Below are 27,788 nucleotides of genomic sequence, written 5' to 3' on the forward strand. Positions count from 1 at the left end.
GCCTAAATCTTTTAAAAAAGTGTTCTACTATTCGTTGTGATCATATATTCTGGAAAATGATGATTCTTTGTAGCTGCCGCCGGTGTCAAATCATTCCCGCAGTCTTCGAAATATATTTATACCCAAGGATTATCGATAGACATGGTCTGTTGAGCATTATCACCGACACATTTCTTACGATTCAACTGCAAAATATTCAGTCAAACGGCTGTGTAGTAGGTATCTCTTCGTCTTCTTAAAATTGTTTTTTCGTCATAATACCTGGAAATACACCCGAAAACGGTCGTTTACGTGCATTTGTCATTGAATACATCACCAAGAAACAGTATGGCAAGAGGTTCCTGAATATGCCGATGTAATTTCCAAAGCACAAAATGTAATGACACCCGAGTATATTTTCATGATTCACACAATCACCGATTTTCGCCAAAAATTCTAATAGAATCACAGTGGTAATGATCGACAGACAACTGTTGTAGAAACAAGTCATCCAAGCGTCCAGTGCCTTCCGCTTTGTCCAATATTGTTTTTGCCTACCTCGATTGTATTCGTGTATTCTCTTGTTGGGCTCAATAGAACTGTCTTCAGTCGTTAAATCGTTACATTTACAGACCCAGCATAGAATTGAACGAAGAGAAAATATGACCTCAATTATATTGGCACACCGTGGCTTTTAAATCTTTTGATCTGAGTGTGTAATGTAGCTCCGACTCCGAACAGGTGCCCGTTTGTGAACAAGTAGCCTATGAATGAATACTGCTCAAGGCCAAATCGTATGCAACAGGAAGTTTGATGTCACATTATGAGTTAACGTGGCTATAATGATGAATATCGCTAACACAGTAAACAGGAAAATTAGATAATTCCGCAATTTTTTTAAAAGGCTTTTCATCGCATTGGCGAATGTCAGGTTTAGTAAGCAATTCTAATGCTGTGTTGATGTTTGAAGTCTTCATCATATATGTCATCTATTTGATTCGGATACAGATTTGATACAGATGTGTGCTCAATTTATAGAAATGGATGACGAGGAGTATCAGCCAGAAGATGAGTCATTGTATCCTATTAAGGAGGATATATCAGAATGGCTGAATACCATTATGGGTAAGTTGACACTTCACACTCCACAAGAGTATAATGCTAATGCAATTTGATTGTTGGCATTCTTGAACGTGCCGACGATTGTAACCATTGATATTACAGCGAAGATACCAAAGAGACCCAAAACAAGACAGCATCGGATTCTCGTAAAATTATACAAATGGTGAAGCCACGCTTTCATTTACAAGTGCATGACTCGTGAAATTGGCTGTTTTCTGACACTCACTCAACACTACACTATTTTTCGTTCTGTTCAATAACCTTCATCGAGTTATGAATGGTTATGGGAAACGCCAGTCCCAATATTTCTGATTACAAGACTTTTCTATTGCTCCTTCCAGTCTTCACTTTCATCCAAACCGTAACCCTAACGTATTTCCAGTCTGAAAAACTGTATTCAGTGTTCCTCATAGAAATGAGTTATCAGCGTACTCCCTTATCTCTGTTCTTTGTTTGGTTCTTTTCGAAAACTTGCATTATCACAGAGGATAACAGGGCATCTAATATGGTTATAAACGGTTTATATTTGCACAGGAAACTGATCTAACCATGCTAAACTGGTTGATGCAGTGTTTGCCAAACATTTTTTCACAACGCCCCCTGAGCCGCAGACCAGATATCGAGCGCCCCCTAATCCCGCCAAAACGTTGACTGCATGGAATTACTGTGTTGATCTAATTTTTTGGCAGCCCGTGATACGTACGTACGCTATGTAAGGGTCTCATTTTTTTACGATTTCTAGGACAGGCACAATCCATGTAACAATGTTGCAAGGAAATTTTTCTTCCTAATCGTACTTCGTTATGGTTCAGTGTGTGATTGAAACTTCATCGTCCTCGTACATGCGTTTGAATGTGTACTCATCACTTGCGCTCAATAAGTGTCACTGAATAATTAGTCTATTCGTCGTTTGATTGATTAGAAAACTCAATGTTGCATAACATTGAACACCTGCCTAGGGCATTAGTGACGATTTTTGAATGAATGTACCATCTACGACCGTAAACGACGTGACCACATATTTATAAATCTGAATTTGGTGCACAGGGAGACCTATTAACTTATAGTTAACTTATACTTGGTCATAAGTTTCCAATAGTCCATAGTGCCCACATTTACTATCAGCACCCCTCAATCGCCCAATTTGTAGCTAGCGTAGGCTTACCATACGTCCTCTTTTAAGAGGATTTGTCCTCTTTTTTGACTTTTTTGAAAGTGTCCTCGGAGGATGCCCTTTTGTCCTCTTTTTTGAAAATTTAGGTCAGATTTAGAGCAAATTGCGAGTGATATGCCGCAAATTAGCACAGAAGTGACGCTCCGGCGGGTATTTCGGAGTGAAAAACGGTGAATTTAGCTCTGAGCGAAAAGATGACCTTTTTTTTTTTTTTTAGTCAACAGATCGCAAAGTGGGAAAAATGCCCAAGCTAGCGCCTCCTTCGAGGTGGCAAACGCCCTTGGGGGCCGCCTGCGCCAACTTTGGGAACCACTAGGTTAATGCATCGGAATTATTAAGCTCGCCACAATTATTGGAAAATACATGTCACTCCGTTGGAATATTACAGTTGGTCAAATTGTGAATTAACTGTACAATCTGCACATGTGAAAAATGTTGAATTGAGTCTCATACGCGGGGAATGCTTCAAATGGAATGGAATGGAATAATGCCTTCAGTTATTTTTGCATGGTGCATGCTGCCACTAACGAAGGAATGCCAACATCAATGTCACTCATTGATGTCTATAAATTTTAGAGTGTAAAACAACTCCGGATACGCTTTTCGAAGACATTCAGACAGGTGTAATCCTATGCGAAGTAGCACACCGAATATATCACCGTGTCGATTCACAGCCAGACGGCGGAATAGCGTGCAGTAAGACCATCTGCCATGATTCCTGTTAAATGGTTAATCGCTCGTTAATTTTTATTTTTCTTTAAAAGGAAGAAGTAGCCAGCCTTTACCATCACCGCCAAGCTATTCGCGAAGGGCCATGCCCGGATCATTCCTTGCTAGAGATAATGCTGCAAATTTTATATCTTGGTGCCGGAAGTTAGGTGTCAATGAGGCTTACATGTTCGAGTCGGAAGGCCTCGGTAAGATGGTAGTGTAAATGTCTCTCATCTGGAAAATTGTGATTTCCATTCCACCAGTGTTACAAAGACAAAGAAGAAACGTACTTTTGTGTCTGCTGGAAGTCGCCAGAATCTCCTCAAGGTTAGCAATATGTTGTTATCTGTATAAAAATGTCACTGAACTGTATTGCTCATTGGCCCAACGGGAAATTTGTGCTAGTAACCTCATTTCATAGTTCACTGGTTTTATTTGGAAAATTCAATCAAATATGTTTTTGATTCCAGCTCTTGAATAGTATATTCATATTGAAAAGAACCCGAATATTTTCGATTCGGTCAGGGGTAATCATCAGCATCTAGTAGAGAATTCAAAAGATCGTCGTATATCAACAATAGTATCACAAAATATGACATCACCAGCATGAAATGTCAAATGCGAAAGCGTTCAATGTAGTAACAACACGAAATCTGTCGTCTCGATAATTTTTTCGCATTCCAGCTCTGTGCTGAATTGTAAAATCATTTTCGTATGCTTGATCAGCTGTAAAGCTGCTTCACTGGGAAAGTGCCTTACTGATTTGTGCTGAAATTTTCAGTATTTTAGGCAAAACTAGGCCCAGAATACTTGTTTTGAAATTGCTAATTCTGCTTGCACTTGAGTAGAAATTAACATTACTTGACTCAAAACAGATTCGAATATTACGGTAATTCTAATGATTCGAGTCGAGTAGCGTGAGATGATTTGTTTGAGTACTCAGATTATACGATACTTGTCACTAATAATTATTCGTCACCGAGAATTATATAGTTTCGATATAGTTTTCCACTTCGAAAGTCTTGAAGCTCGACTGGTTGAATGCGAAGCATGTGTAAATGAGATATCTGAAAAGCGTTTGGCGACCGACAAAATAGCGTAATGGTGAAGCGTCCGGCTTCTTAATCGGTAGGTCGTGGGTTCAATCCCCGGCCGGGCCATACCAAAGACCTGATTAGTAACACTGGTATCAATGACTAAGCAGTACCAGGACAGTATGGAGGGGTGGTTCAAGACTTAGGAAGCTTTACAAGGCTATATCTGCACATTTCTTGTCTAGACGCATATGCACACCATGCACTCATGGTATGCATATGCAATGCACAGATCGTGTGTATGTATATCATGAGTCGGTGTATATGCCACTAAAACAAAATTACCTTAAATGTGATGTATAACTGGCATTACATTGATCGTGGTCACATAATATGTACATATTTGAACTCTCTGCATCATTCTTATTTTCATTGTGTCACAACGACTGATACTTGAATTCTTGATACCTAATGCACCATTCAGAATCAAACCACTCGTAATCAATTTTACCAAGCCTCAACAATGATGACTTGCCCACCTACGGTCACCTCATCTTGTTTGGTTTTTCCTTATCGCATACCTTAGCCAACTTCAATATTGACTTATCACGTCTTATTACAGTCTGAAGGAAATGCCTGTGCCGCAACTCATACGACTGGAAAAAGCCATTGATTTTGAGCAGGAAAATGATCATGAAATTCTGAAAAGAATTGGCAGCCCTGACGATGAACTGTCATACGTCCCGCCGTCTTCAAGTCGACAAAAGAGAAAAAAGGTATACAATCCCTGACGTGTCCAATGTAATGAGGTCAAAGTAAATACATATACTACGCCAATAAAAGTAAGTACATAAATAGAGTGCCTACCACACCAGCAAATGTAGTGCCTTTGTTTGCCAATATTATCTCAAGTAGCAGCTTGAGATGTGCTTTTCTACTTGATAATATCGGTTTGATTCTCAAAGTAAAGTTTTACAGTGAACTTTCAATACAGAGAGCGAGGTCTCGTACCATCCAACATAGAGTCGCTTACATTAGACTAATTTGAGCAGATACTCAAGCATCAATCAAATCCAGCATACTAGGAACCAGAATCATTGTCAAGGTCAGAGACTTATGGTCCATTGGTCATCCTCAAAGTTCCAGAACATTTCAAGGCTAAGACAGAAAACAACACTACGCTGCACAATATGTACAACACCTTAACATTGTCTCAAGTAATACAAATATCATCATTTTTAACTGCCATAACTAATCGAAACGGTGTAATGCTATTCATAAACTGCATTGCATTTGGCAACATTTGAGATTTTGAATGTGAGTTTGGGTTTGTTAAAGTAGCGCACTTGAGAATTTCGTTCAAAGATGTGCACTTTTGCAGTAAAACACCGAACTGAATCATTCACATTCAGGCCCTTCAATTGGACAACGAGGTGCATAAGATTGTCGACAACAGCAAATTCAAAGGCTCGATCGACATTGAACGGATGGGCGAAGGACGATACAGAATACACGACAAGCTGGTGTTTATACGGGTGAGAAACCATGTAGAATCTGCTTGATGGCTGGTCACATTTGAAACAACTGAACAGAGGCGGTCAAAGTAGTAGAAGTAATAGTACTGAATCCCTATTCAATTACAATTAGAACTGGAGATTCTCGTAGCACGCGAAATTGACTTCAAATAGAAGTTTGAAGGAGTAAATTGGGACAACGCGTGCCTCATCACAAAATCCTACACGTACATCAGGGGTGCTCACTATTTCCAAGGCAGAGTTCAATCTATAGCTGTCAAAGTGCGAAAATCGGCATTAATCCAAGTAATCTATCGATGGAATGGCCATCGTTATTGTCATTGTGTTGCGGTGCTCCGATAGTTTGTAAAGTCGACTTTTACGGCTATTTTGGAGTTGTTCCATTGCCCTTTTCAGATTTTAATTTGTATTTTCGTAATCAGTGCCACACTAGCTTTCTATCACAACCAGTTTTGTTACATTTGAGCGCTCGGATCGCCAGCTATAGGACTACCAATTATGCTGGTTTTAACCGACTCAGCAGTAGACCTCCCTGCGTATTCAAGTGTAAAGACTGAGTTGTGCAAATGCGCATCTATCCGTAGGTTAGTAATCTATAGTATCACGGTAACCGATTACATTTTGGAAAATTGAACCTCTTTGTAGTATTATTATTCAATTTTTAGATTCGAGTACTCAAATTGTTGTGCCCATCCTTATAGACCGAGAGCCGACGGCCGAAGTGCGTGCTCATAGGGTCTTAGAAGGATTGAAGGTCGGAATCGAAAGTATAAAATGCACTGATTACAAATCTCAGCGTCAGCCGTTACCGTTCCGAGGGGTTTGGCTGTATGGGGGCAGCAAAAATTTGTATAAAACCAACATTTTGACTCATAGGTACAGCGTCAGTTCCGATATTTTAAGGAAGAGTACCCTTTCGCATAACACAACATATATGAACTGACGAATGATACTGGTGGAAACGCGAGATGCGGCCGTCGGAAGATCGACTTTCGGGAAAAGTTCTTGCCACATTTTATAAAGCTCGGCCCAAACAAGAGTAATGTGGCAGCTGATAATAGGTTCAATCGTGGTGAAATGCCGATAAATCTGCCATGTCACCGTGGTTTTGCATTCATAAGTAATTAAAATGAATATTGGTGAGAGAGAATGGATCTGACGAATTAAATATATAGCAAAAGATTATGTGAAAATTACAGCTTATTGGGATTGAACAAATATTCACAGTCATTTATGCTCATTGCTCATATTGCGATGAAGTTATGAATGATAATGAATGAAAAGTATAGCATAGAATATAAAAGACAAACGACAAATTGAGGTGACATGTGGCGGAAGGCGAGATCGATATGTAAGGTCATAGTCCGGTAATCCTGAACCCGAAGGCTGACCAGTAAGGCCTATTCATTTAGAAGAAATTGTAGTTACATCTTAATTCGTGAACAATGGAATTGTCAATAATGCAATGATTGGCAGGTTGAATACGTCCAGTTATAAAACGTTAAAACAGTGGCTCTAGCTATGATATAATTTGGCATTTCTATTATCCTTTTATTTAGTTGTATGCTGGCGTCAACCCTGTGTATGAATTATTGTAATAGAACAGATTTAACTGTAACCGCGGACGTTGGAATTGATTATTATTAAATCGCGATTCGAGTTTCTCTCGATGAAGCCGCGGGGATCTTTTGAGTCAGAATTGATGTAGCAGTGCGACCACACCACAGATATTTGAATTATATTTCTTTGTGACTATTTTATTCTCCGCATATGACAGTTTCGCACTGGATTTTTTACTTCTGGTCAGTTTTTCGATAAAACTCTGAAATCTGAATGCACTTTTTTCCTTCTGGGAATTGGGTGTCAATATCTGCTACTTGTTCCTAATTGTGACTAGAGTGAAACCACAGCACCGTAATCGATCGGGTATAATGTGGTCTATGAACATTGAACAATTGAACATACGCATCCTCTACATCTGCTGTCATGAGGGATTGATTAATGGAAGTATGGAAGTAAAATCCTCAATATTTGGTACGAATGTGATTGATAATCCGCACATTTTTCAATCTACTCGGAATTGCTTCGCGGGTCGGATGAAAACGTTTGACTGCTGGCCGTATGTTTGAAACCCCTCTATCTATATAGCGTTAAATCTAATTACTCACGTGTTGGTTTAGCATAAATATACTCTATCTTGTGGTGTTTTCCTGTCGATTTCCATAAAAAAGTTACATATTTTTATAGGATATCGGAATAGCCTACATGTAAGCATCCCATGCCAATTGGGTCAACAGTTTTGATTTTAAAATAAGGGAAATGAGTCAATGCTAACTCGCTCAGTTGTAAGTATTTTTCGAAGAAGTATTGCCAGCCACGCCTGGAAAAGGTGAATAATTGATTTTCTGCCTAATTTATATGCATTTGACCAATATTGACAGTTAATCGCGCTCTATCAACTGGATATACAAGAGTCAAGAAATAACCCTGGACTTATTGAATATCGATTGGTCGACAGCCGACAGGGGGTTTGATGTAACACCACCAGTGAAAGTGTTCAGCTTCGCTACTCAAGTAGAAGTGAAAGTAATGTCGTGGATTTTTGCTCAATTTCAAGTAGAAGTAGCAATTTCCCAGACTTGTCAAGGCTATTTCAAGTGTATGAAGAGAATGAACACTCTGAAAACTACTCAAGTAATTAGCTTGTAAAAATAGAACTTGCCGAGGGTTCCCATACTTTTGGTAGGTTCTACTTCTAGATATCCCTGCAAACACGCGTCACGGCCCGTACTGAGGCAACATGGGTAGTCACTGAAAAGAGGTGTGTCTTGTTAGCATTGTCTTTTACTAAACGTCTTATATTCTTTACTTTTCCATGGTGAAAACAGCGAAAATCAATTGACAAATTGCACCATTTTATTACAACTCTATTTACTGTGAAGTGGGAAGATTTACATAGAAATGGGACAGTTGGTGGTTTTCACATTTTCCCTATAGATTTACTCCATAATTTAGGGCCACAAAACATCGAAATGAGAACAAAATATCCTCCAGATAAAATTTCTGGAAATGTTTTGGAACCATGCACTGACATAGAGAATTGCCAATGCATATTGCGTTACCAGATGACGCTATGCAGCATCATTCTACAAAAAGAATAAAATCAATCCTTCCCAGAGGATGTGAAATAACCTGAAAGCACAAATGCTTTTTGGTGCCGACGTAGGCTAAATGATATGTGAGTCGTCCCATGCCTCGATGTATATCGGAAAGTCGTATTCACTCCGGTAGCCTATAAGGCAATGAGGTGATTTAAAAAAAGCCTCCTTTCCTTCAACAAGAATCTATAGCATAAACCGTGATTTCACTGCACCAAGAAGTACTCAACTTCAACATCCATCATAGTCATTTCATTGTATAAATGCGCATGTGCAATTATGCATGCCTCTTCTCTACTTCGCCTAGGCCAAGGTGGATGTCTGATTTCAAAGACTACTCCAAGTCGTTTCGACAGCTTCCTCTCATTTCATTCTATCACAGTTTTGTGGTGTTTTGAAATTATGAAAATATTAATAAACTGATACTGATACTGAGAATAGGACCCTTATTATCCGTAATTTAATGCAATTTATTATTATGTATATAGGCTTGATACTATAAGTATTCAAATGACAAACTAGGGCAGGGATTTTGAGGTAATATTTTGGAATAATTTGGTTGGTGCGGTCAGTGAACGATCTGAAGGTTTGAATCCGGCCCGCGACGCAAGTTCAGTTTGACACCCCTGATGTAGAGCATTGTCAATGGATCGTGCGTTATCGACATGATCATGCTGCATCATTGTGCAGAAAGAATAGAATCTCTCCTCCCCAGGGGATGGAAAATAATCTGAAATCACAAATGCTCTTGGTACCGAAGTAAATGATATGGCAGGTATTGTCCCATATACCTCGATTTTTATCATAGAGTCGTATTCACTCCAGCAGACTTGGACAACTAGATAATTCTAGTTGTCTAATTTCACTAAATTAGACCGAAATGTCAGTAATCTAATTCTAATCTAATTTGGAAAAGCTGAAATTTTTTTAGTTGTCCAAGTATATGCTTGGATAACTATCATCATCATCATCATTGGTTTATTAGCAATTTTATCAGTTCAATACACCACAAAAATGCGATACAATGAAAAGACAGGAAGATGTCGAAGCGACAAGGAGTAGTCTATGGAATCTGACACCCACCTTGGCCTAGGCGATGTAAAGAGGAGGCATGCACACTGAATGAAGGTAAAGAAGATAGTATAGAAAAAGAATGCGACAAGAAATAGGGCGGCATGTCATGGGAAGCGAGATCGATAGGTCAGTCGTGGTCCGGTAATCTTGAGGATGGACTGTATTTATTTAGTAGTAATTGCTTGTATTTCGACTTGAATGTGGACATGCTCGTCGACTGTCGGATGGCCGGCGGGATACTGTTCCACACATCAGGTCCGGCATATTTGATGGAGCGATGATCTTTTCGGTCGATCATATGATATTTGGACGACGTGGACGCGCGTGTGTTGTACTTGTGCGCTTTTGATTCAGATAGATAATTCTAGTTTCTAATTTCACTAAATTATAGCGAAATGCCGGTAATCTAATTCTAATCTAATTTGGAAAAGCTGAAAATTTTCTAGTTGTCCAAGTCTGCACTCCAGTATTTGGCAAAGTGAATTTGATAATAGCCTCCTCTCCTTGCATCAACTTGTATCAACCGTGTTTTCACTATTCCATGAAGTAGGCTACTCAACTTCAACATTCTTCGCAGTCACTTCGTTGTATGAATGTGCATGGACATTGGACATTAGCCATCTTCAACCGTACCTTATGTACTCATTGAATGCCCAGCCCACGGCCATATGCCATCGTTGAACGACGGGAGGGGCTAATTTTAGAACGTTCTGCGGTTTAAATTTAAAGCAATAATGTCATATACGTCGGACATAGAAGGCAAACGTAGGTAAAGAGCCTCACCTCATGCTAATTGATACAAATCCTGTACACACGATAACTATCGCAATATGAGCAACGAGCATAGATGACTGTGGTTATATATGATCAATCCCTATAAGCTGTAATTTTCATATAATCTTTAGCTATATTCACTTCGTCTGCTTCCATTCTCTCTCCCCAATATTCATTTAATTACTTATAACTGCAACTGCAACACAACGGTGACCTGGTGGATTTATTGGCATTTTACCAGAACGATTAAACTTGTTATCAGCTGCAACATCACTCTCGTTTGGGCCGAGCTTTATAAAATGTGGCAAGAACTTTCCCGAAAGTCGATTTGCCGACGGCCGTATCTCGCGTTTCCACCAGTATCATTCGTCAGTTCATATATATTCTGTTATGCGGAAGGGCACTCTTCCTTAAAATATCGGAACTGACGCTGTACCTATGAGTCGAAATTTCGGTTTTATGCAAGTTTTTGCTGCCCCCTCACAGCCAACCCCCCCCCCCCCCCCCCCGAAGCGGTAACGGCTGACGTTAAGATTTGTGATCAGTGCATTTTATACTTTCAATTCCGACCTTCAAACCTTCTAAGACAGTGCTTCTTAACCTTTTTCATATCGTTATCCGAAAGACGAAAGTGACAGGATGCAATTACCCCTTATTCAAAAATATTAAATTACAGCTTGCACTCAATTAATTGTAAAACAACACAAAGTGATGTCATAATGTACACTAGGGCGGTTCAAAAATAACCTGTTTTCCGGAATCTTGCGGGTTACTTGATTAAATCGTTAGGTTGCCTTAAAAAATGACGCACACCAAATTTGAATTCATTCCAACCAATATTCGCGGATTTCGTAGAGTTTGAAAATTTTGAATTTGCCTGAAAATGCAAAAAAAAAATTTTTTCAGATTTTTCTGCCAACCCCATGAAATTGTTGCGCTGTCTTCAAAAGCGATGCAAAACAAATTTGACTCAATTCGAAGCCGTAGAACTGGAGTTATTCCAGTTTTTCTTTGATAATTCTGGGATTATCCTTGATTGGTGGATCATCCCAGAATTATCATCAAAAAACTTGAATAACTCGGCTTCTGCAGCTTGGAATTGAGTTAAATTTGTTTTGCATCGTTTTTGAAGACAGTGCAGCAATTTCATAAGGTTGGAGAGAAAATTGGAAAAAAAATTTTTTTTGCATTTTTAGGCAAATTCAAAATTTTCAAACTCTACGAAATCCGCGAATATTGGTTGGAATGAATTCAAATTTGGTGTGCGTCATTTTTTGAGGCAACCTAACGATTTAATCAAGTAACCCGCAAGATTAAGGAAAAAAGGTTATTTTTGAACCGCCCTAGTACACTGAAATATGCCTGTTAAAAACATCAAGTCAATGGGAAGGCTGATGCTGTTTTTGTGTTATCCAGTGGTCACATCTAGGCAAAGGGGAGGATAATAGACAGCATCTCATGTAATTGTCAATCGCAAAATTATTTCGATATTTCGTTTTGATAGATACCATTGCAGAAAATCCTATTTCACAGCAATAAATTGAAGGATATTCAATCAGAAAGTTTGATGCAATTATAACGAAGAGTGGTTATTCATTTTGAAGGTGAACTCAAAAGGTTCTAATTTCTTCCCCTCGTTTCGTCGAAGGCATTTTGATGATGGACTTTTTTTGAATAGACTAGACGGACCACTACACGTTTCAATTCTGACAACTATATTTCTACGATGTTGTTACTGCATTATAGGTGTAAAGCTGAACTTGAACAGCCCTCGTTGTCTTTCAATTTGCCAGCATGCGTAACAATATGTGATCTGCACTACTGCAAAATAAATTGGACTTACCTAGCACTATACGAAACTGCATTCAACCCTCTTATTCATAATCACTTTGATATCACAGCAGGCATGGTGAAACAAAATATATACCAGCTTGCAAAAATATATGTTAGCCTACATTCATATTTACGTTTGAAAATATTTCAGTGCAGCGTTATAAGTTTATAAAAAATATCAATATGAATTACCCCCCGGAAATTCGTAAATTACCCCTTTGGGGGTAATTACCCCCAGGTTAAGAACCACTGTTCTAAGACCTTATGAGCACGCACTTAGGCCGTCGGCTCCCAGACTATTAGTAGTGAGCAACTGAACAGTCCTGATGTACACTAATGCTGCCTGATCTCTGCACAGATGCTACGAGAAAAGCATGTCATGGTGCGAGTAGGCGGCGGGTGGGATTCCTTGCAACATTATCTCGATACACACGAAGTGGCGCGGGCCAGATCTGCCTACAAGCTGCTGAGCTTCACAGAGGTCTTGCAAGAGAACGGGACTCCCAACAACAAAGAGAGGAAGTTTCATCAGTACCGCACCAGGATACCGCTAAGAACAAAACAATCTTGAACTCTTTTGTCTGTCTGTGTAATTGATCTTTGTTTTTTTATTTTGTAGTTTTGCATGTTTACAGCCGATATCCAAAGTGCACTAACAAGTTTTGATATTTAATCTTGGTAAACTTGTGTGGTTATTGTTGGTGGCGTGTGGGAAAGTCAGTAGTATCCCTACTTTACAGAAATAAGGAGCGAGACTCGAAATCTGTTTTTTATGTCAAGCACACTCCATGCTCATATCCGCCTCCCTTCAACTTTTATCAAGAAGGAACTATTTTGAGAAGAGATATGTCGGGCAATATTCTGGAAGCAATAGCATTCGAAGTGCCAGTTTACTCACAACTGCAAGTAGTATTTTACTTTGGAAATCACTGCTACTAGGAAAGAATTTATGGCATCAATTCTACTTCAGTGATCATTTCACTTTTGATGCTTCTTTTAAATGCAATATCATCATTGGTTTATTAGCAATTTTATCAGTTCAATACACCACAAAAATGCGATACAATGAAAAGACAGGAAGATGTCGAAGCGACAAGGAGTAGTCTATGGAATCTGACACCCACCTTGGCCTAGGCGATGTAAAGAGGAGGCATGCACACTGAATGAAAGTAAAGAAGATAGTATAGAAGAAGAATGCGACAAGAAATAGGGCGGCATGTCATGGGATAGCATCACGATCGATACTATTCATGGGTCATCTCCAAATTCAGATCTGATCCATCTTGTCGTAAACTACGCTAGCACTTCTAAAATCTTGAACACTTTTACTGGATTAAGTCTAGACAGCCTGGTGCTACTTCTACTCATGATTCCACCACACTGGATATATGCGAGTGATGTTCCTCGTCTATTTGAAGATGTTTGACGTGATAAGTGGAAAATGCCAGTTGAATTTAACCCAGGTTTTCTGAATATAATGTGCTTGATTTCACTTTTGGGGGGACCTTTTTTCATTCATGAAGACATTACACATGCTTTAGTTTCGCGCACCGATAGATTAATATAGTAACGTTTCATCTTTTCACCAATGTTGACAATGAAACTCCATTCTAATGACGCTGTTACCAACCAATTGTCGACCCCAGACCTCCATAAAATGACAAGAAACATAAAATCCGAAATTAAAAATGTATTGGCGATTCGATCAAGATGTTTTACCGGGCGTAATTATATCACAAATTATTGGCTTTCAAAAGTTTACCATATTCAACTTTGATCCCATCGATCAAATTATACGACACAGACTGAGAATATATAGCCGTCAGATTGTGTACTTGATCGAAAGGGTCTTCGACTAGAATAGTCCGCCTCACCCAATCCTTCCAGACCAGCTTGCGTGCGCGAGCCGGATTGTATTCTCTGGCGACGCTGTTAAGCTGATGGACCTTCCGGTTTTTGTGCAGCTTTTTCTGATGACGGACGGTGATCACGTGATTCTCATAATCAAATTCGCTGTAGTACTGCAGCAGTTTGAACCAAAGTTCACCGACGGAGTCGGTGTTCGCCCCTAATCCCGACCAGACGCGACTTATATTTTCAATATCATCGTAAAAGCAGGTTTCCCACCCATCCACGATACGCGAAGGACGTTGTGTCGGCGTGCCTAGTTGCTGCAGAACAGGCAACACCGGTGGTTCGCACTGCTGAAGAAAGTGGATCAACATAATTATTAAACTGTACGACGATCGACCTTTAACTAGGGATTTTACTGTTCGTTTCAACATCAAACCTAAGATTGAAGATCTTTCGTCTAGATCGGCGTACGTCCGAAGTAAGGCAGTGTTTCTAATCGCGATCCTGTTATAAAGTGAAATGTCGCCGTTTCTGAAATTTTGCCCGTGCGAATCAAACGTCACAATCGGGATTGTCGCGTTGATGCTTTGTACGTTTGTGCACAAATCGAAATCGCGTAAACTATTGCACACCCCGGCTAGGACTGACCGCGATACATTCTCTCCGTTTTTATTGCCTTCAAAAGTTAGACACGCGTCGACGTCGCTAGCGTTCGTGCCGAAACCATTCACTGACGACCCAAACAATTCCAACTTCATCTTGGGATGACAGTTTTCTCTCAAATGAGTCTGCATTTTTTCGGTGAACAACACTCTTTCACGCGTGCCCTCATCGCTGAGTCGAAATTTATTGTACGTTTGCAGGCAGGCATTGTCTAATAGCTTTTTTAAATCTTCTTTACACTCGGGCTTGTTTGGAGACTCGCCACTTTTGGATTTTTTCAGTTTGGATTTTGTAGGCTTGACACGACTAGGCAGAATAGTTTCTTCTTTCTTCAAAATAGGCTGGGTATCACAGGTTGCATCATCGGATTCTGGATTAGTACTAGTCGCTAGACCGTGACCGGAAGTAAGAAATCGCGTGATCGAGTCTCTGCCAGTTTTAAGCAGAGACGAGGAAGGTCTTTCCGGCCACAGCGCAAATTTACATTGAACAGCGCTCTTCAGAATCTTGTGGCAATTCATGATCTTGTATGCATCGTTTTCGTAAACTGAAAATAAAAGGGTGGGCTGCTAAAACACCATAGAGGCAAGTTCGAAGGCGATACAAATAAACAATACAAGATATCACAAGCCGCACTCATGGTGGCTAAGGGATTTCAAGAAGTCCAATTGTTGAACTCTCAAACCTGCTGCGCCTTCATCGCTAATAACGAAATTATATTTTTATCCGAAGCGAAGAAACGAATTTTTCCAAATTAAGCGAAAAATCGATTGTTTGTTGCATTGCCATGCGTAAAAGTAAATAACGCATTAAGAATACAGAATTGTTTGATAGGCCTAATAATCCAATTACAGCATATAACTCATAGTCTGAGTTATACCTTCAGGTTGGTTATATAGCATTTCGAAACCAACGGATTCTTCACTAACCACTACGGCAAGAGCTGAAACGGTATTTTCACATGATAAAAGTGCACGACAAAACAGTAGCAATTAAGAGCGAGCTTTCGGGCAGGAAATCATGTATCGAAAAGTTAACAACACTAACACTGAAGGCTAAATCCACAAAACACTACGTTTCGGGGCAGTACGTTTGCACTACGGCTGCGGCTGAATGAAGGCGTCAGGTACGGTTTGAATACCTAACGATGCTGCATTTGCTTCAACAGCAGACGCCAAAATATCTACATGCTCCCAAGTTCTTTCATTCAGTCCTTGTTGGAGCATGTAACGCTGCAGGATGGTGATAGCGTTCTTTGCTTCCTTGTGCTTGACCATCGGTGGAGGAGGCTCATCAAATCCGTCCCGATCTTCCCCTGCTTCATTAGATTCATCTGTACGCCGCAGCCTCGCTACAATTGCCTCGGTGAACTCTAAATCGTCGTGCTCCTCCACAGGAATGAAATCATCATCACAAGCCTCAAAATGGGCTCTGCCTTTAACAGCGGCTAGTACGGCTTCCACACACAAGTCATCGTTTGACAAAGACGTAGCTTCATTGTGATCAGGCGCATTGTCATTTACAAAGCCAGCACGTCGCCAGCAGTTTGCCACCGTCTGTGGCGTCACACTACGCCAACTCTTAGCGACAAACTGTATAGCATCTAACACAGAAATTTTGCGGCTGACGTCAATTGCTGATGAGTTCGAAGACAAATTGCCGTCATCCATTAAAGATAACATAAACTTAACCAATTCAGCACGGTAGTGTGTCTTCAGGCTTTTAATGATGCCTTGATCCATTGGCTGCAACGCTGAGGTAGTGTTGGGTGACCAAAAAACAAGTTCAATATTTTTTGGAACAAATGTCGGCAGGTTTGGGTGTGCCGGGCAATTGTCTACTAACAAGCAAATCTTTGACTTGCCTTCAAGCTGACGGTCCCACTCCTTCAACCAGTCTTCAAACAAGCTAGAAGTCATCCAAGTCTTTGAATTTGCTCGGTATGTGACAGGCAGCTTTGTTACATCCAAGCCTTCAAAACATCCTGGATGTTGGGATTTGCCAAGCACCATGAGTTTTTTCTTGTCAGTGCCATCCATATTAGCACACACCAAAATGGTTAGACGATCCATCGCTTTATTGAAACCTTGCAGCTTTTCTTTGGCATAGCACAAGGAGCCATCAGGAACAGCACGATAGAATAAACCCGTTTCATCAGCATTGTACACATGATCAGGGGTATACTCTTTTAAAATTCTTCTCATCTCAGTTTGCCCCCATTCTCCAGCAACTGGCGGATCTGCACTTGCCGCCTCACCATGAGATTTCTTCCAATCGACCCCCCTTCTTTGTTTCCACCGGGAAAGCCAACCCGTGCTGGCGCTGTAGCCTTCAATCCCAAGCTTGCTTGCAAACTCCTCCGCCTTTGCACGAATTAGCGTTCCAGTAAGTGGCTGACCTTTTAATCGCATGGCGTCAAACCACTCATTGACGGCTGACTCCACATTCTCTTCTTTGCCCATTCGAAACCGTTTTCTCTTTAAACCTCGTCCACGAAGAAGAGCCATCTCATGTTGTGCACGAAGTTTTGCCTCATTTTTCTGCCAATCCAGCAAAGTACTTTTTGATATCCCCACTAACGCAGCTAACTGCCGAATTGTCAATGAAGCGTTTTTACTTTTTTCTTCGTTTGCTTTGTTGAGCAATTTCACTTTTTCTGCCAAGCTTTTCTGTACCATTCTGTTCTGCAAGATGGCCGCAATTGTACTGAAGTAAATGTGACTATGACGCTGTCGTGGCCTTATATGAGTTCATTGTCAATTCTTACTGGACGGATAGTCATTGTTTCATATTCGCTCATAACGCAATTGCATCTTGGGTGGAAATGAATGAAGCACCGTTTATTGTGTCATAAGACTCATAACCTAAGGATAGGAACAGCGAACCTGTGTCCGAATTAACGTGAATTTTTACATACAGGTATGTCTGCGTCGACAAAAAAGAAGGTTCTAACAGCACATCTACAAGTCGAAGGAACATAAAAACATAGGCCTAGATGTGAAAAGTCATCTTTGATTGGTTACCACTAAAACAAGAGAAAATGGCGACAAATACAGAAGTACCCTTCGAACTATGCATCAGTTATTGCCCCATATGCATGCATTTATTTATAGGCCTACCATACATAAATATATACATGCAAGATGCAATGTATAGTTGCATACTTGGACAGACAAGTTATGTAACTACCTTAGCAGTATGAAATAACATGCATATTCTTTCTTCATCAATTTGCAATGGCATTGATGTATGTAGACATACTGGGGGTCAAGCACAGTACTATTTTATTTGGGTGAAGCAAAATGACAATCCGAATTCATATGATGATGCATACCGATTTAATAATATCTATGTGTATTCTGTTGTAAAATCCCAATCTGATTTCATTAACATATACGGTACACTTTAAAATAACTGGATCATATGGGTATTGAATATCAATCAGTTTTTTCATTGCTTAATGACAAATTATTATCAATCTGGGTGGAACTCGATTCATTTTCTACAACTGAATCATTCATCTGCATAGCTGCTTCGTATTTAATCTTGGTCTCTTCTTGTCGTCTCTGAACCATTTCCGGACTCATCAACATAAACTGACTCATTAGTCTCATATTTGCTTTTTGAAATATTGTCGCGCAGTTGTCGACACAATCCGATTCCTCAGCAGTTAGCAGTCTGTAGTTGAAATTTGTCACGCACTTCATAAAGCAATGTTCGGACATGGAGTTGTATAAAGACAAAAAGTCTTTGATATTGCGAAGCTGGGATGAGGCATCCATCACAAGCTTTTGAGTTTTCTACTATGGGTTGAAAGCAATGACTGTTCTCAGTGCAACAAGAATGCCTGTAAGAAATCAGATTTTGTCAATATTCAAAAGGGTTGATCAAGTGAGGAGGGTTGGAGTAATTATTGTTCACAATAAGGTCAGTCTACCGTCAAGGGTTAGTGTCAGTACTCATTATAGGCCAGTATGGAATCGGTGTCCAAGGCACGCAGGATCACGCCGACTTGGTCGCCAGTTGCACGCCGTCACGGGTCGTTGATTTCATTAAAAAAAAAAAAAAAAAAAAAAAAAAATAAAAAAAAAGTCAATGTTCTCAGCCACCCCAAATGCTATATTCCAGTTAGTATGTGGTATATAATGTTTTGTACTTGCACCTTACCAGTTGCTAACCATTAGCATCTGATCTCCTGTCACTGGCTTAACAGTCATTTGAAGTCAGTAACCTTGCTTGTCACGCCGCTAAGTTGACTCTGTCATGCGAAAAAAGCTTTTATCACGCAGGATTTATTTCAAAAAAAAGGACGGAGATTCCAATCAGGATTATAGGGTTGGGTGTCAGAGTCCTAATGATACTAACCCCACCCCACTACCCTAACCTCATCCGTAATGATATTAACCCCCAACCCAAACCTTATTGTGAGCATGACTGAAGTTATTGAGTTGAGAACGTAATTGCATCAACACTTTACAATCAAATTGGTCATATCGAGGGCAGGGTTGTAAGGACAATGTTACATTTGAAAAAAATCTAGGAGCCTACAAAAAGAGTACACAACACCATTACTGCATTATACCATATAAAAATGATGACTATATACTTATACATCGTTGGAAATTGCACAACAGTTAATATTGGCGATGAATCATGGCCAGGACAATACATCACATCAGATTAGAGTATCGTTCCTAATATTCAAGAGGTGCAACTTAAAACATAGTGCTACAAGGAAAGCAAAACAGTTAGCCTATTAGCAGTTAGGGCGGACATGTTATAAATTGTGAGGGATCGTCCAAAATCCTTACACAAGTCGTTCCCAAGTTTATAGAGAAAATTCGACAGATCCTAGAGGATCACTGGCACTGCTCATGTTTGAGAAATCTGCTATTGATACAAAGTTAGTAATAGCGTACATTCAGTGTTGGTAACAAGTCACTACTGTCGAGTCACAAGTCATCTTGAATCAAGTCAAGTCATAATTGAAGTAAAGTTGCTTTGTTGAAATGAGAGGCATGATTATGTCATTACATTTTGCTACTAGCTGAAAGCTGTAAGCTCCAATCACTTCTTTATGGTTAATATATTTGTGATAGAACAATTATGGAGGCTCAGTAAATGAGTAAAATACAATCATTGAATGATTGGCTGCTCTCACAGATCACACTTTTACAGTGCATTCCTAACAATTCGAACATGACTTGAAATTACCTCGTAAACTTTGCACCGAGGCACGAGTCAACCCAAATTTCTCAAACGTGAAACAACAAGTGAAGTCATTTTTGCGAAGTGCGAGTCGAGTCGAGTCATACGGTACGAAAAAGCTGAACTCGAGTCATCCCAACACTGCATATATAACGAAATGTGATTTTGCATAATCAAGTACAAATATTCCAAATTGCTCACGGCCCTGTTAATATACAGCTGTCTGTATCAAGTATCCGGAGATTGGTCATCGCCGTCCGCCCATCCTCGGGATCGGGGCATCGTGACATATTAGCCTCATATATGCCTCCTGGCCTTATCAGTAATCAACCAGTTTCACTATGGCAAATACATGTACGATTGCTGGATCATCGCTTATCGGCAATACGGGCATCATTCATTTCTCACCGCTATCGACGGGAAATAATTTCTATCAAGCAATATGCATGTTTCACTGGAAATCGTTGATGCGTGTAGTCACCATTGAGCTATATGATTACAGCTGTTTGTTTAGTTGCAATCAGTTATCCATCGCATTTCCCCCATTTTTCGGATATAAATGATTTTATTGAAGTAATCACTTGTGAATGCGTGTAGGTAATTTTCGCGGGTTAATTTTTGCAGCGTCGAAATGGGCTATCCTGCGGACAAGGATAAGGACAAGGTAGGCAGGACATTCCTTGTCAATGGATGTTTGGTTCAAGCAGTTTTTATTTTCATCATTTCAAAACATCACAAGACTGCGATACAATGAAAAGATAGGAAGCTGTCGAAACAACTTGGAGTAGCCTTTGAGATCAGACACCCACCTTAGCCTAGTCGAAGTAAAGAAGACCCTTGCACACTGAATTAAAAGTAATGCAGATAATATAAGACGCAAGCGACAAAATGAGGTGGCATGTGGCGGAGGGCGAGGTCGATGTTAGGTCGTGGTCCGGTAATCCTGAAGGCTGGCTAGTATTCATTTAGGTCGTGGTCCGATAATCTTGAAGATGGACTATAGTCTTTATTTAGTAGTAATTGCTTTTGTTTCAACTTACATTTGAGATAGTGGCAATGCACACTGAGTGAAAAGAACATAATGTAAAAAGCAAGATTACAGGACCACGACCTGACCTAGCGATCTCGCCTTCCGTGACATGCCACCCTATTTTTTGTCGCTTGCTTTTTTCTATACTACCTTCTTTTACTTTTCATACAGTGTGCAATGTACATGCCTCCTCTTTACATCGCCTAGGCCAAGGTGGGTGTCAACGTATCGCGATTTTGCGGTGTATTGAACTGATAATAATTGTTAAAACCGAATCGAAACTATATATTTTGTTTAAAAAACATTCATTAATCGTAGTATGTACGAAATTTACATCAATAATATTGTTTTCCATTTTCAACGCGTCCTAGATGACATCAATAACTTTATCAGAAAACATGTCACAATCTAAGATGAAATCGTGGTGCAGCAACAGCACTGACAGTGACATCGATGATGGTTACCTAATTATCCGTTCATCACTGACTTAAGTATACACAATGATATATATATATATATATTATACGCAGGTATGCACAATATACACACTGTACAAACCAACCAGACAACCACCCGGCCGATCAGGGTATACGGATGGACGGAGGAAGTATATTTTGCAAGTGCACGACTGCACGTCTCTCACGTGCTGAGTCACGAGAGTCAGTATTTGTTTACACCAGTGACTGTAATCAGTCAGCATATGAACAAAGACTGGCTGTTGCTGCGAAGTGCGCAGCGTATTGCAGCCGTTACCTAGTTTTTGATTGCTGCTAAGTCGACTGATACCGTAGCAAGCCGGAAGAAATCTCCGTAATAGCGGATTATTGGAATAGCTTGGTCATAGGCTCATGCATCGAATACTTCAATCAGGTTTATTAATATTTTCATCGTTCCAAAACATCACAAGACTGCGATACAATGAAAAGATAGGAAGGTGTCGAAACAACTTGGAGTAGCCATTAAGATCAGACACCCACACCCACACTTTAGGAGGGTATGAGTTTGATGACTTGTAGCCATGATTCTCAGAGTCAGAGGCATATTTTAAAATGCTTTCTGCACATTTTTTAACAATTACTTTACAATCATGAACCATCCAAATACGTCTAACCCAAACTGGAATTAGTGGTTGTTTTCGGCAATAAGTTGCGCGTGACAGAAGGGTTTCTTCCATAGAATAATTAAGGAATTAAATGGAAAGTTGCGCGTGACGTTTGCCACCAATTCCACTCTGGTAACCCGCTAAAGAAAACTGGTACTCTGGTGAGTGGTGCCCTACTGGAATCTCGGTACGTTTTGCCTAATATAACAGGTGAGCAGCAATGATTCTCCTAGTTGAAAGTAATTAATAAAATATAGATATAAAAAAATAAGGAATTGTGTGAGCACAGGACACCGATTCCATACAGGACTGGTGCCATACAATATTGTACACTGTCACCATGAGCCTACGATCTGAATACTCTGACGAACATTATCTCTGATTATAGTGATTAATGACTAATTTTTCACAGTCGTTTATGCAGTCCTTCACAGTTTACAGCACCCCTAAATTAGCTGAAGTGATATAGGATTTCTAGGTGATATTTTTCTGGAATTCCCAGCACACCATCATGCTTAAAGGAGTCACTTTCGCGATGTTAGTGGCTGTCGCGTCTTGTACATGTGATTTCCCCCCACGATTCTGGTGTGACTCAAAAGCCATAGCTAGGCAATGTGGCGTTGAATTCTTGTGTGCGAGACAGTCTTGGGTTGATGAATCTGAAGTCCAACCGGTGAAATTGGATCTCTACATGGAATCACTATGCCCGGACTGTATCGAATTCGTAACAAAAATGTTATATCCTACTTGGAAGAAATTTATGGGAACGGGCATCATGAGTTTGAAGCTCTATCCTTACGGAAACGCCAAAGAAGTTCAAGATGGAGCCACTGGGATGTGGAACTTTACTTGCCAACACGGCAAGCAAGAATGTGCTGGTAATTTGATCGAAAATTGTGTTCAGAAATACACAGATTACGACGTGGAGAAATATTTCCCGATATTTAACTGCATCGAATCATCAAAAGACCCAGTAAAAGCAGCCAGCAAATGTGTGTCTTCCGCCGGTTTGGATTGGAATGTAATACAGAAATGTTCGTCTGGTGCCGAAGGGAACAAGCTCATGCATGAGACGGCAGTTGCCACTGACAACCTGGACCCAAAGCATAAATATGTGCCATGGATTGTCGTGAATGGGATCCACACCGAAACTATTCAGCAGGAGGCCCAGGACAATCTCCCAAAGCTTCTATGTGACACTTACAAAGGAATGAAACCAGCCCAATGTCAGAATTATGATGAAAAGACAAAGCTACGTGTTACCTACCGTGAAGATTAAATTTTGTGTTTTTCTTAGCATATGGGATCAATTTTTGACATTATGCACCTAAATCCCTCACTTATGCTACCCTGCTTGATCAATGCATGACTGTATTGCCGTATAGCATGCACTTATCTTTGAAACTAGTACTGCTTGATGATGCATCTTGATTATTGAATCCAAGTTTATTTTTAAATTCCATACCAATATGTGAATTCACACTGAATAAAAGTGAAGTGCAATCAACTTGTAGGCTTGTTGTGTTGTGTAGTGTTTCTTTTGTATAGAAGGAGGGTTGTTTCCTTTGCTATTTACTCTGGTTTGGATGAATGTATAAGTGCGTTGAACAATCAAGCAAAGGTTTCTAATTACTGATGTGGTAATCATTAATTATGCACCCTATTATACATACACAGAAGGTCATAATGATGGAACTAATACAATGCTACCATGGGGGTTCAGCATCTTGTAGTCCTCGTGAGGAAAATAACGAAGTACTCTTGACAACAACAACAACCTGGTGTTACATGTAGGCCTATCCGTTAGGTGTCTACCTTCGCCTCATTTCCCATCGTTTGTTAGTTTTATTCACGACTTTGTCGCTTTTAAACTCTTAGGTCATTTGCGCCCGTACAATAAGTTCAATAACATCAATCTTTGTGATTCTTCTTAGTCGTATTACGGACGACTTCCATTCACGCGCTCTCCCGCCATCAGTCTCCTTCGTTTTTCGTGCGTCCGCAATAGGGGTGTATAAAAAAAACTTTTTTTTCAAATTTCATCGGCTTGATTGTCAAATCGTCAGGTTACCTAATAAAACGTTGCACACCAAATTTGTCTCAATTCCAACCAGTAGAAGCCGAGGTCAGTCAAATTGAAATTTCCGTAATTTTTGAAATAATAGTATATTTACGGTGACCAATTTGGTCACACGATCATGACCAAAAATCGTGTTCCAGGTATGCCTGAAGAGGCAGGGATGTCCTTTCCATTTGTATTGATCTTGACAAGGGCCTATCGTGGAGTTTGGATGAAGACATCGCCAATAAACGAGAAAAAGATATGACACGGATTAGCTGGAAATTAGTCCACTTCATTGAAATAGCCACGTTAAAAGGATGGTGAGATAATTTTCAAATAGAGTAGGCTACTTTGTACACTGAAATTAACGACCACAAAAAGGAAATGAACTGACAAGCAGGTAAAATACGGCTAAATATATTTCTCAAGTGATAGTCATATCTAGAAGTATTTTTTGTCGGACTAATTTAGATTTCACGAAATTTATCCCAGTTATGCAGGGCATACCGATGTCACTCTGCCCTAATCCAAAGTTTTTATTGATTGCAAAGTCGCCATTCTCAATAACAATCCAAATATTGCTTTGATCATATCGTACACGCGTCAGAAACAGTGGCGAGATTTCATAGGCCGATCGACCTCAATAACCAATTTGTCAAAACTATAGAGATGAAAGTAGGTTTGTCACGATTCTTATAACATGATTGAAATTTAAATCTGTGAGCAGCGATCTGATCATAGATAATTACTAATTCCACTTTTGGTTCAGTTCCAGGACACACAATGCTGACAGCATAGCATCAGCATTAGCTTCAAACACGCTTCTACTATGTGTAGATAAAATACAAATACCCCAATTCTACGCATACACAGAGATCGAATCTACCTAAGACACGCGCGAATCGTTTTTTATAAGCACATCATAATTAAAACCGGAGATGCCAATCTGAAATCACACTTGTGATCCGAATTATGTCAATCTCGTTTAGGATTTCTGTGCTAGTTAGCAGTTGAAACCTTTCAAACTGTCATGGCCTTGAAATAGGGCCATAATATAGGAAGTATTTACCTTAGAACAGTGGTTCTCAAACTTTTTAAGACACTCCCCCCTCCCTTATGATGGTAAAAAGATTTCGCGATCCCCTTATCGTCATATCACAAAACGCAACCAGGATGCTATAGCAAACCTAACGGATAGTCAGATGGCATGGGAGGTTTCGACTGTGTATGAGAGATTTTTAAATATGAAATTCAGAGCAATAACTATAAACGAGATGTAAATCGCGCGGTACGCGAAAAAATATATCAGTTGAGCTCAGCTTCGCGAATCCCTTCAGATGCTTCCACACCTCCAAGGGGGGCCGGTGCACCCCCAGTTTGAGAACCACTGACTTGGAATTATCAGGGTGAAATATACTAATAAAAAATTTGATCAAGTCCCTGGATTAATTCGATTGTTAGTACGCATTTCATCAATATTTGTAATAAGAAACTCGCGGGTCGCACAGAACAGTGTGGAGGGCCGCATGCGGTCCGCGGGCCGTAGTTTGCCCATCCCTGGACTACGCGAACGTTAATCGGGAAATGCACCATTGTCGCCAAAATCACCAAAATCGCTGTCTTAATCTGCTAACAATTGCAGCAATGCGCGCTACTCGACGCGAAGCCAGAAACCGCAAGTGACAATTACTGATAGGCTTCATTCACTACTGCTTGAAAGCTCATATTCGAGTGTCGTCGTGTGTCACTCGCAAACTTGCCAGGTCAGTGCGGCGCACTGCGTGTGAATAATATGACGCAACTCCAAATTCTCAGTGACATAAATTCGGATTTTTGTTCGATGCATTCCGTCGGACGAACTATGGTAGCGCAGTTACACTTCGAATGGTCGTATCGTTTTAAGATTCCACCCACTAACTCGACTGCATGGTTCAGTGGCGGCTCATGACAATATCGGGCGTGGATGAAAGTTGTAAACTTAGTACACTGTTACATGACATCATCGAGAAGTAGCTTCATGGCCCTTTTCGGTATGGTACACTGTCAAAATTAATGCGAACAGACCGAATTTTGCGAAAAATTTACTGAGGAATAGGCTGATCAAGTGATCAGCTGTTAGCTGCCATCGAAAACGAAATAGCTATCGCGCTTGACAGGGGGTTGTAAGCAAATGGCTTGAAGGCCACAATTTCACGGTGAAATTGACATTGGAGAATATAATATCAAAGTAAATATTTGAATGCAAACTGAGAATAATATCATCATCTCATCACCTATCTCAGTATGGAACACAGTTAACGTTACCACAGATACACCGGCTTTTGCGTGAAATCCGCAATGCGTTGTGGGCTAAAGTGTCAGATCAAAGCACATCTCTACCATACTCGACCCTGATAACGAAATTACTGCCCTAATCATTGAGTGTCAACCTTGAGACTTGGCACAGCGTTCGATACTAAAATCAAGACATATCGTGCAAAAGCTTATGACGGATCTAGGTAAGGAGCATCGTTAAAATCAATAGAGACCACTCGACTTAGGAAACGAAATTACCACTAACTTAGTTCAGTGACTAACTTAAAACTTGGTACAGCGTTCGATACTAACATTAAGACTTACCGTGCCAAATGTCATAACCGATCTCAGTATTGAACATCGTCAAAATCAATGGATACCAATACCGGCTTTTGAGTAAAATCTTTTTGCGATACATGACGGATCAGCACACACTCAACTTCGGAAACGGAATTACTACCCTAAACTTTAAGTAGAAACCCTGAAGCTTGGGGCAGTGTTAAATACCACCATCGCGACATGACATATACCAAGTTTCAAGAGTTTTTATGGTGTGAAACACCATCAAATATCAACCGATACCAGCAAAGGTCGACTAAACGCATATGACTGTAACCGAGTTCAGATATAGATACGATAGTTATATCACACCTTAGGGGCACAGACCTATTGTGCCCCGGTTGCTCGGTAATTTTATGAATAGGAGAGAGTAAATCACCGTTTCTTTATTGTGCGCGGCTTTGAGAGAATAGACAGTGAAAGCTTGTTATGAGCGCTACCGGGGCATGCCCCGGCTAGGCATTCGCAAAGCGAAAACACAGAAGAGAATTCGATTTTCGCAGAGACTTCGCTATATATGGGCATTTACAAGCGAAAGGACAAGAAGAATACTATTTTCGGTGTGATTTCGGTATATATATATTGCTGTGCGTCGATAAATGGTAAAGAATTGTTACTGAACAGAATTTTAGGTGGGGCAATGCCCCAGTTGCCCTATAGGACGAGCCGCCACTGGCATGGTTTGATATTAATGAGTGCGAGGCTGGTATTAAAACGTCGCACGAATAGTTTAACGCTGCACGTACACCAGCGGCATTTAGTAAAGTGCGTTTTAGCTCAACGATGACGTCATCGATATGGAACAATTATGACGTCACAAGACTTGTCACATCGTAAAAAA

The 27,788-nt window shown here is 40.1% G+C and overlaps 3 protein-coding genes across 4 annotated transcripts; 2 read left to right on the top strand and 1 right to left on the bottom strand.

The window, feature by feature from the left end:
- The first annotated feature begins 538 nt into the window (after nucleotides 1-538).
- LOC145437263 (growth arrest-specific protein 2-like) lies at nucleotides 539-13,077 on the top strand. Of its 2 annotated transcripts, none has more exons than XM_080314459.1 (7): nucleotides 539-1,104; nucleotides 2,852-2,966; nucleotides 3,047-3,192; nucleotides 3,250-3,313; nucleotides 4,643-4,796; nucleotides 5,433-5,555; nucleotides 12,753-13,077. In XM_080314459.1, the coding sequence occupies exons 1-7, from the start codon at nucleotides 999-1,001 to the stop codon at nucleotides 12,963-12,965; spliced, it is 921 nt and encodes a 306-aa protein (XP_080170585.1). In that variant the 5' UTR covers nucleotides 539-998; the 3' UTR covers nucleotides 12,966-13,077. The 2 variants fall into 2 exon arrangements, with proteins under 2 accessions (XP_080170585.1, XP_080170584.1); XM_080314458.1 differs by having other exon boundaries at nucleotides 547-1,104; nucleotides 2,852-2,971; nucleotides 3,040-3,192.
- A 987-nt stretch (nucleotides 13,078-14,064) lies between these two features.
- Nucleotides 14,065-18,343, bottom strand: LOC145437252 (uncharacterized). The gene is made up of 2 exons (XM_080314442.1): nucleotides 16,053-18,343; nucleotides 14,065-15,458 (listed from the first exon to the last, which is right to left on the bottom strand). Exons 1-2 carry the CDS (start codon nucleotides 17,587-17,589, stop codon nucleotides 14,128-14,130), a joined length of 2,868 nt encoding a protein of 955 aa, XP_080170568.1. The 5' UTR covers nucleotides 17,590-18,343; the 3' UTR covers nucleotides 14,065-14,127.
- A 4,176-nt stretch (nucleotides 18,344-22,519) lies between these two features.
- LOC145437265 (gamma-interferon-inducible lysosomal thiol reductase-like) lies at nucleotides 22,520-23,758 on the top strand. Its single transcript, XM_080314461.1, has one exon. The coding sequence runs from the start codon at nucleotides 22,763-22,765 to the stop codon at nucleotides 23,528-23,530; it is 768 nt and encodes a 255-aa protein (XP_080170587.1). The 5' UTR covers nucleotides 22,520-22,762; the 3' UTR covers nucleotides 23,531-23,758.
- The last annotated feature ends 4,030 nt before the right edge of the window (nucleotides 23,759-27,788 follow it).

This window comes from Botryllus schlosseri, chromosome 4, assembly GCF_051294905.1.
Source record: "Botryllus schlosseri isolate E-star chromosome 4, Bs_hap1, whole genome shotgun sequence".
Classification (NCBI taxonomy): Eukaryota; Metazoa; Chordata; class Ascidiacea; order Stolidobranchia; family Styelidae; genus Botryllus; species Botryllus schlosseri.

What these genes read in the sequence shown, in the direction of transcription:
- LOC145437252 (XM_080314442.1), bottom strand. Translation starts at nt 17,589, where the DNA reads ATGGTACAGAAAAGCTTGGCAGAAAAAGTGAAATTGCTCAACAAAGCA. An exon ending in AGCAAATGCAGCATCGTTAG is followed by an intron (nt 15,459 to 16,052) that starts GTATTCAAACCG and finishes TTTTATTTTCAG; the next exon opens with TTTACGAAAACGATGCATAC.
- LOC145437265 (XM_080314461.1), top strand. Translation starts at nt 22,763, where the DNA reads ATGCTTAAAGGAGTCACTTTCGCGATGTTAGTGGCTGTCGCGTCTTGT.
- LOC145437263 (XM_080314458.1), top strand. Translation starts at nt 999, where the DNA reads ATGTGTGCTCAATTTATAGAAATGGATGACGAGGAGTATCAGCCAGAA. An exon ending in AGACGGCGGAATAGCGTGCA is followed by an intron (nt 2,972 to 3,039) that starts GTAAGACCATCT and finishes TTTCTTTAAAAG; the next exon opens with GAAGAAGTAGCCAGCCTTTA. An exon ending in GTTCGAGTCGGAAGGCCTCG is followed by an intron (nt 3,193 to 3,249) that starts GTAAGATGGTAG and finishes CCATTCCACCAG; the next exon opens with TGTTACAAAGACAAAGAAGA.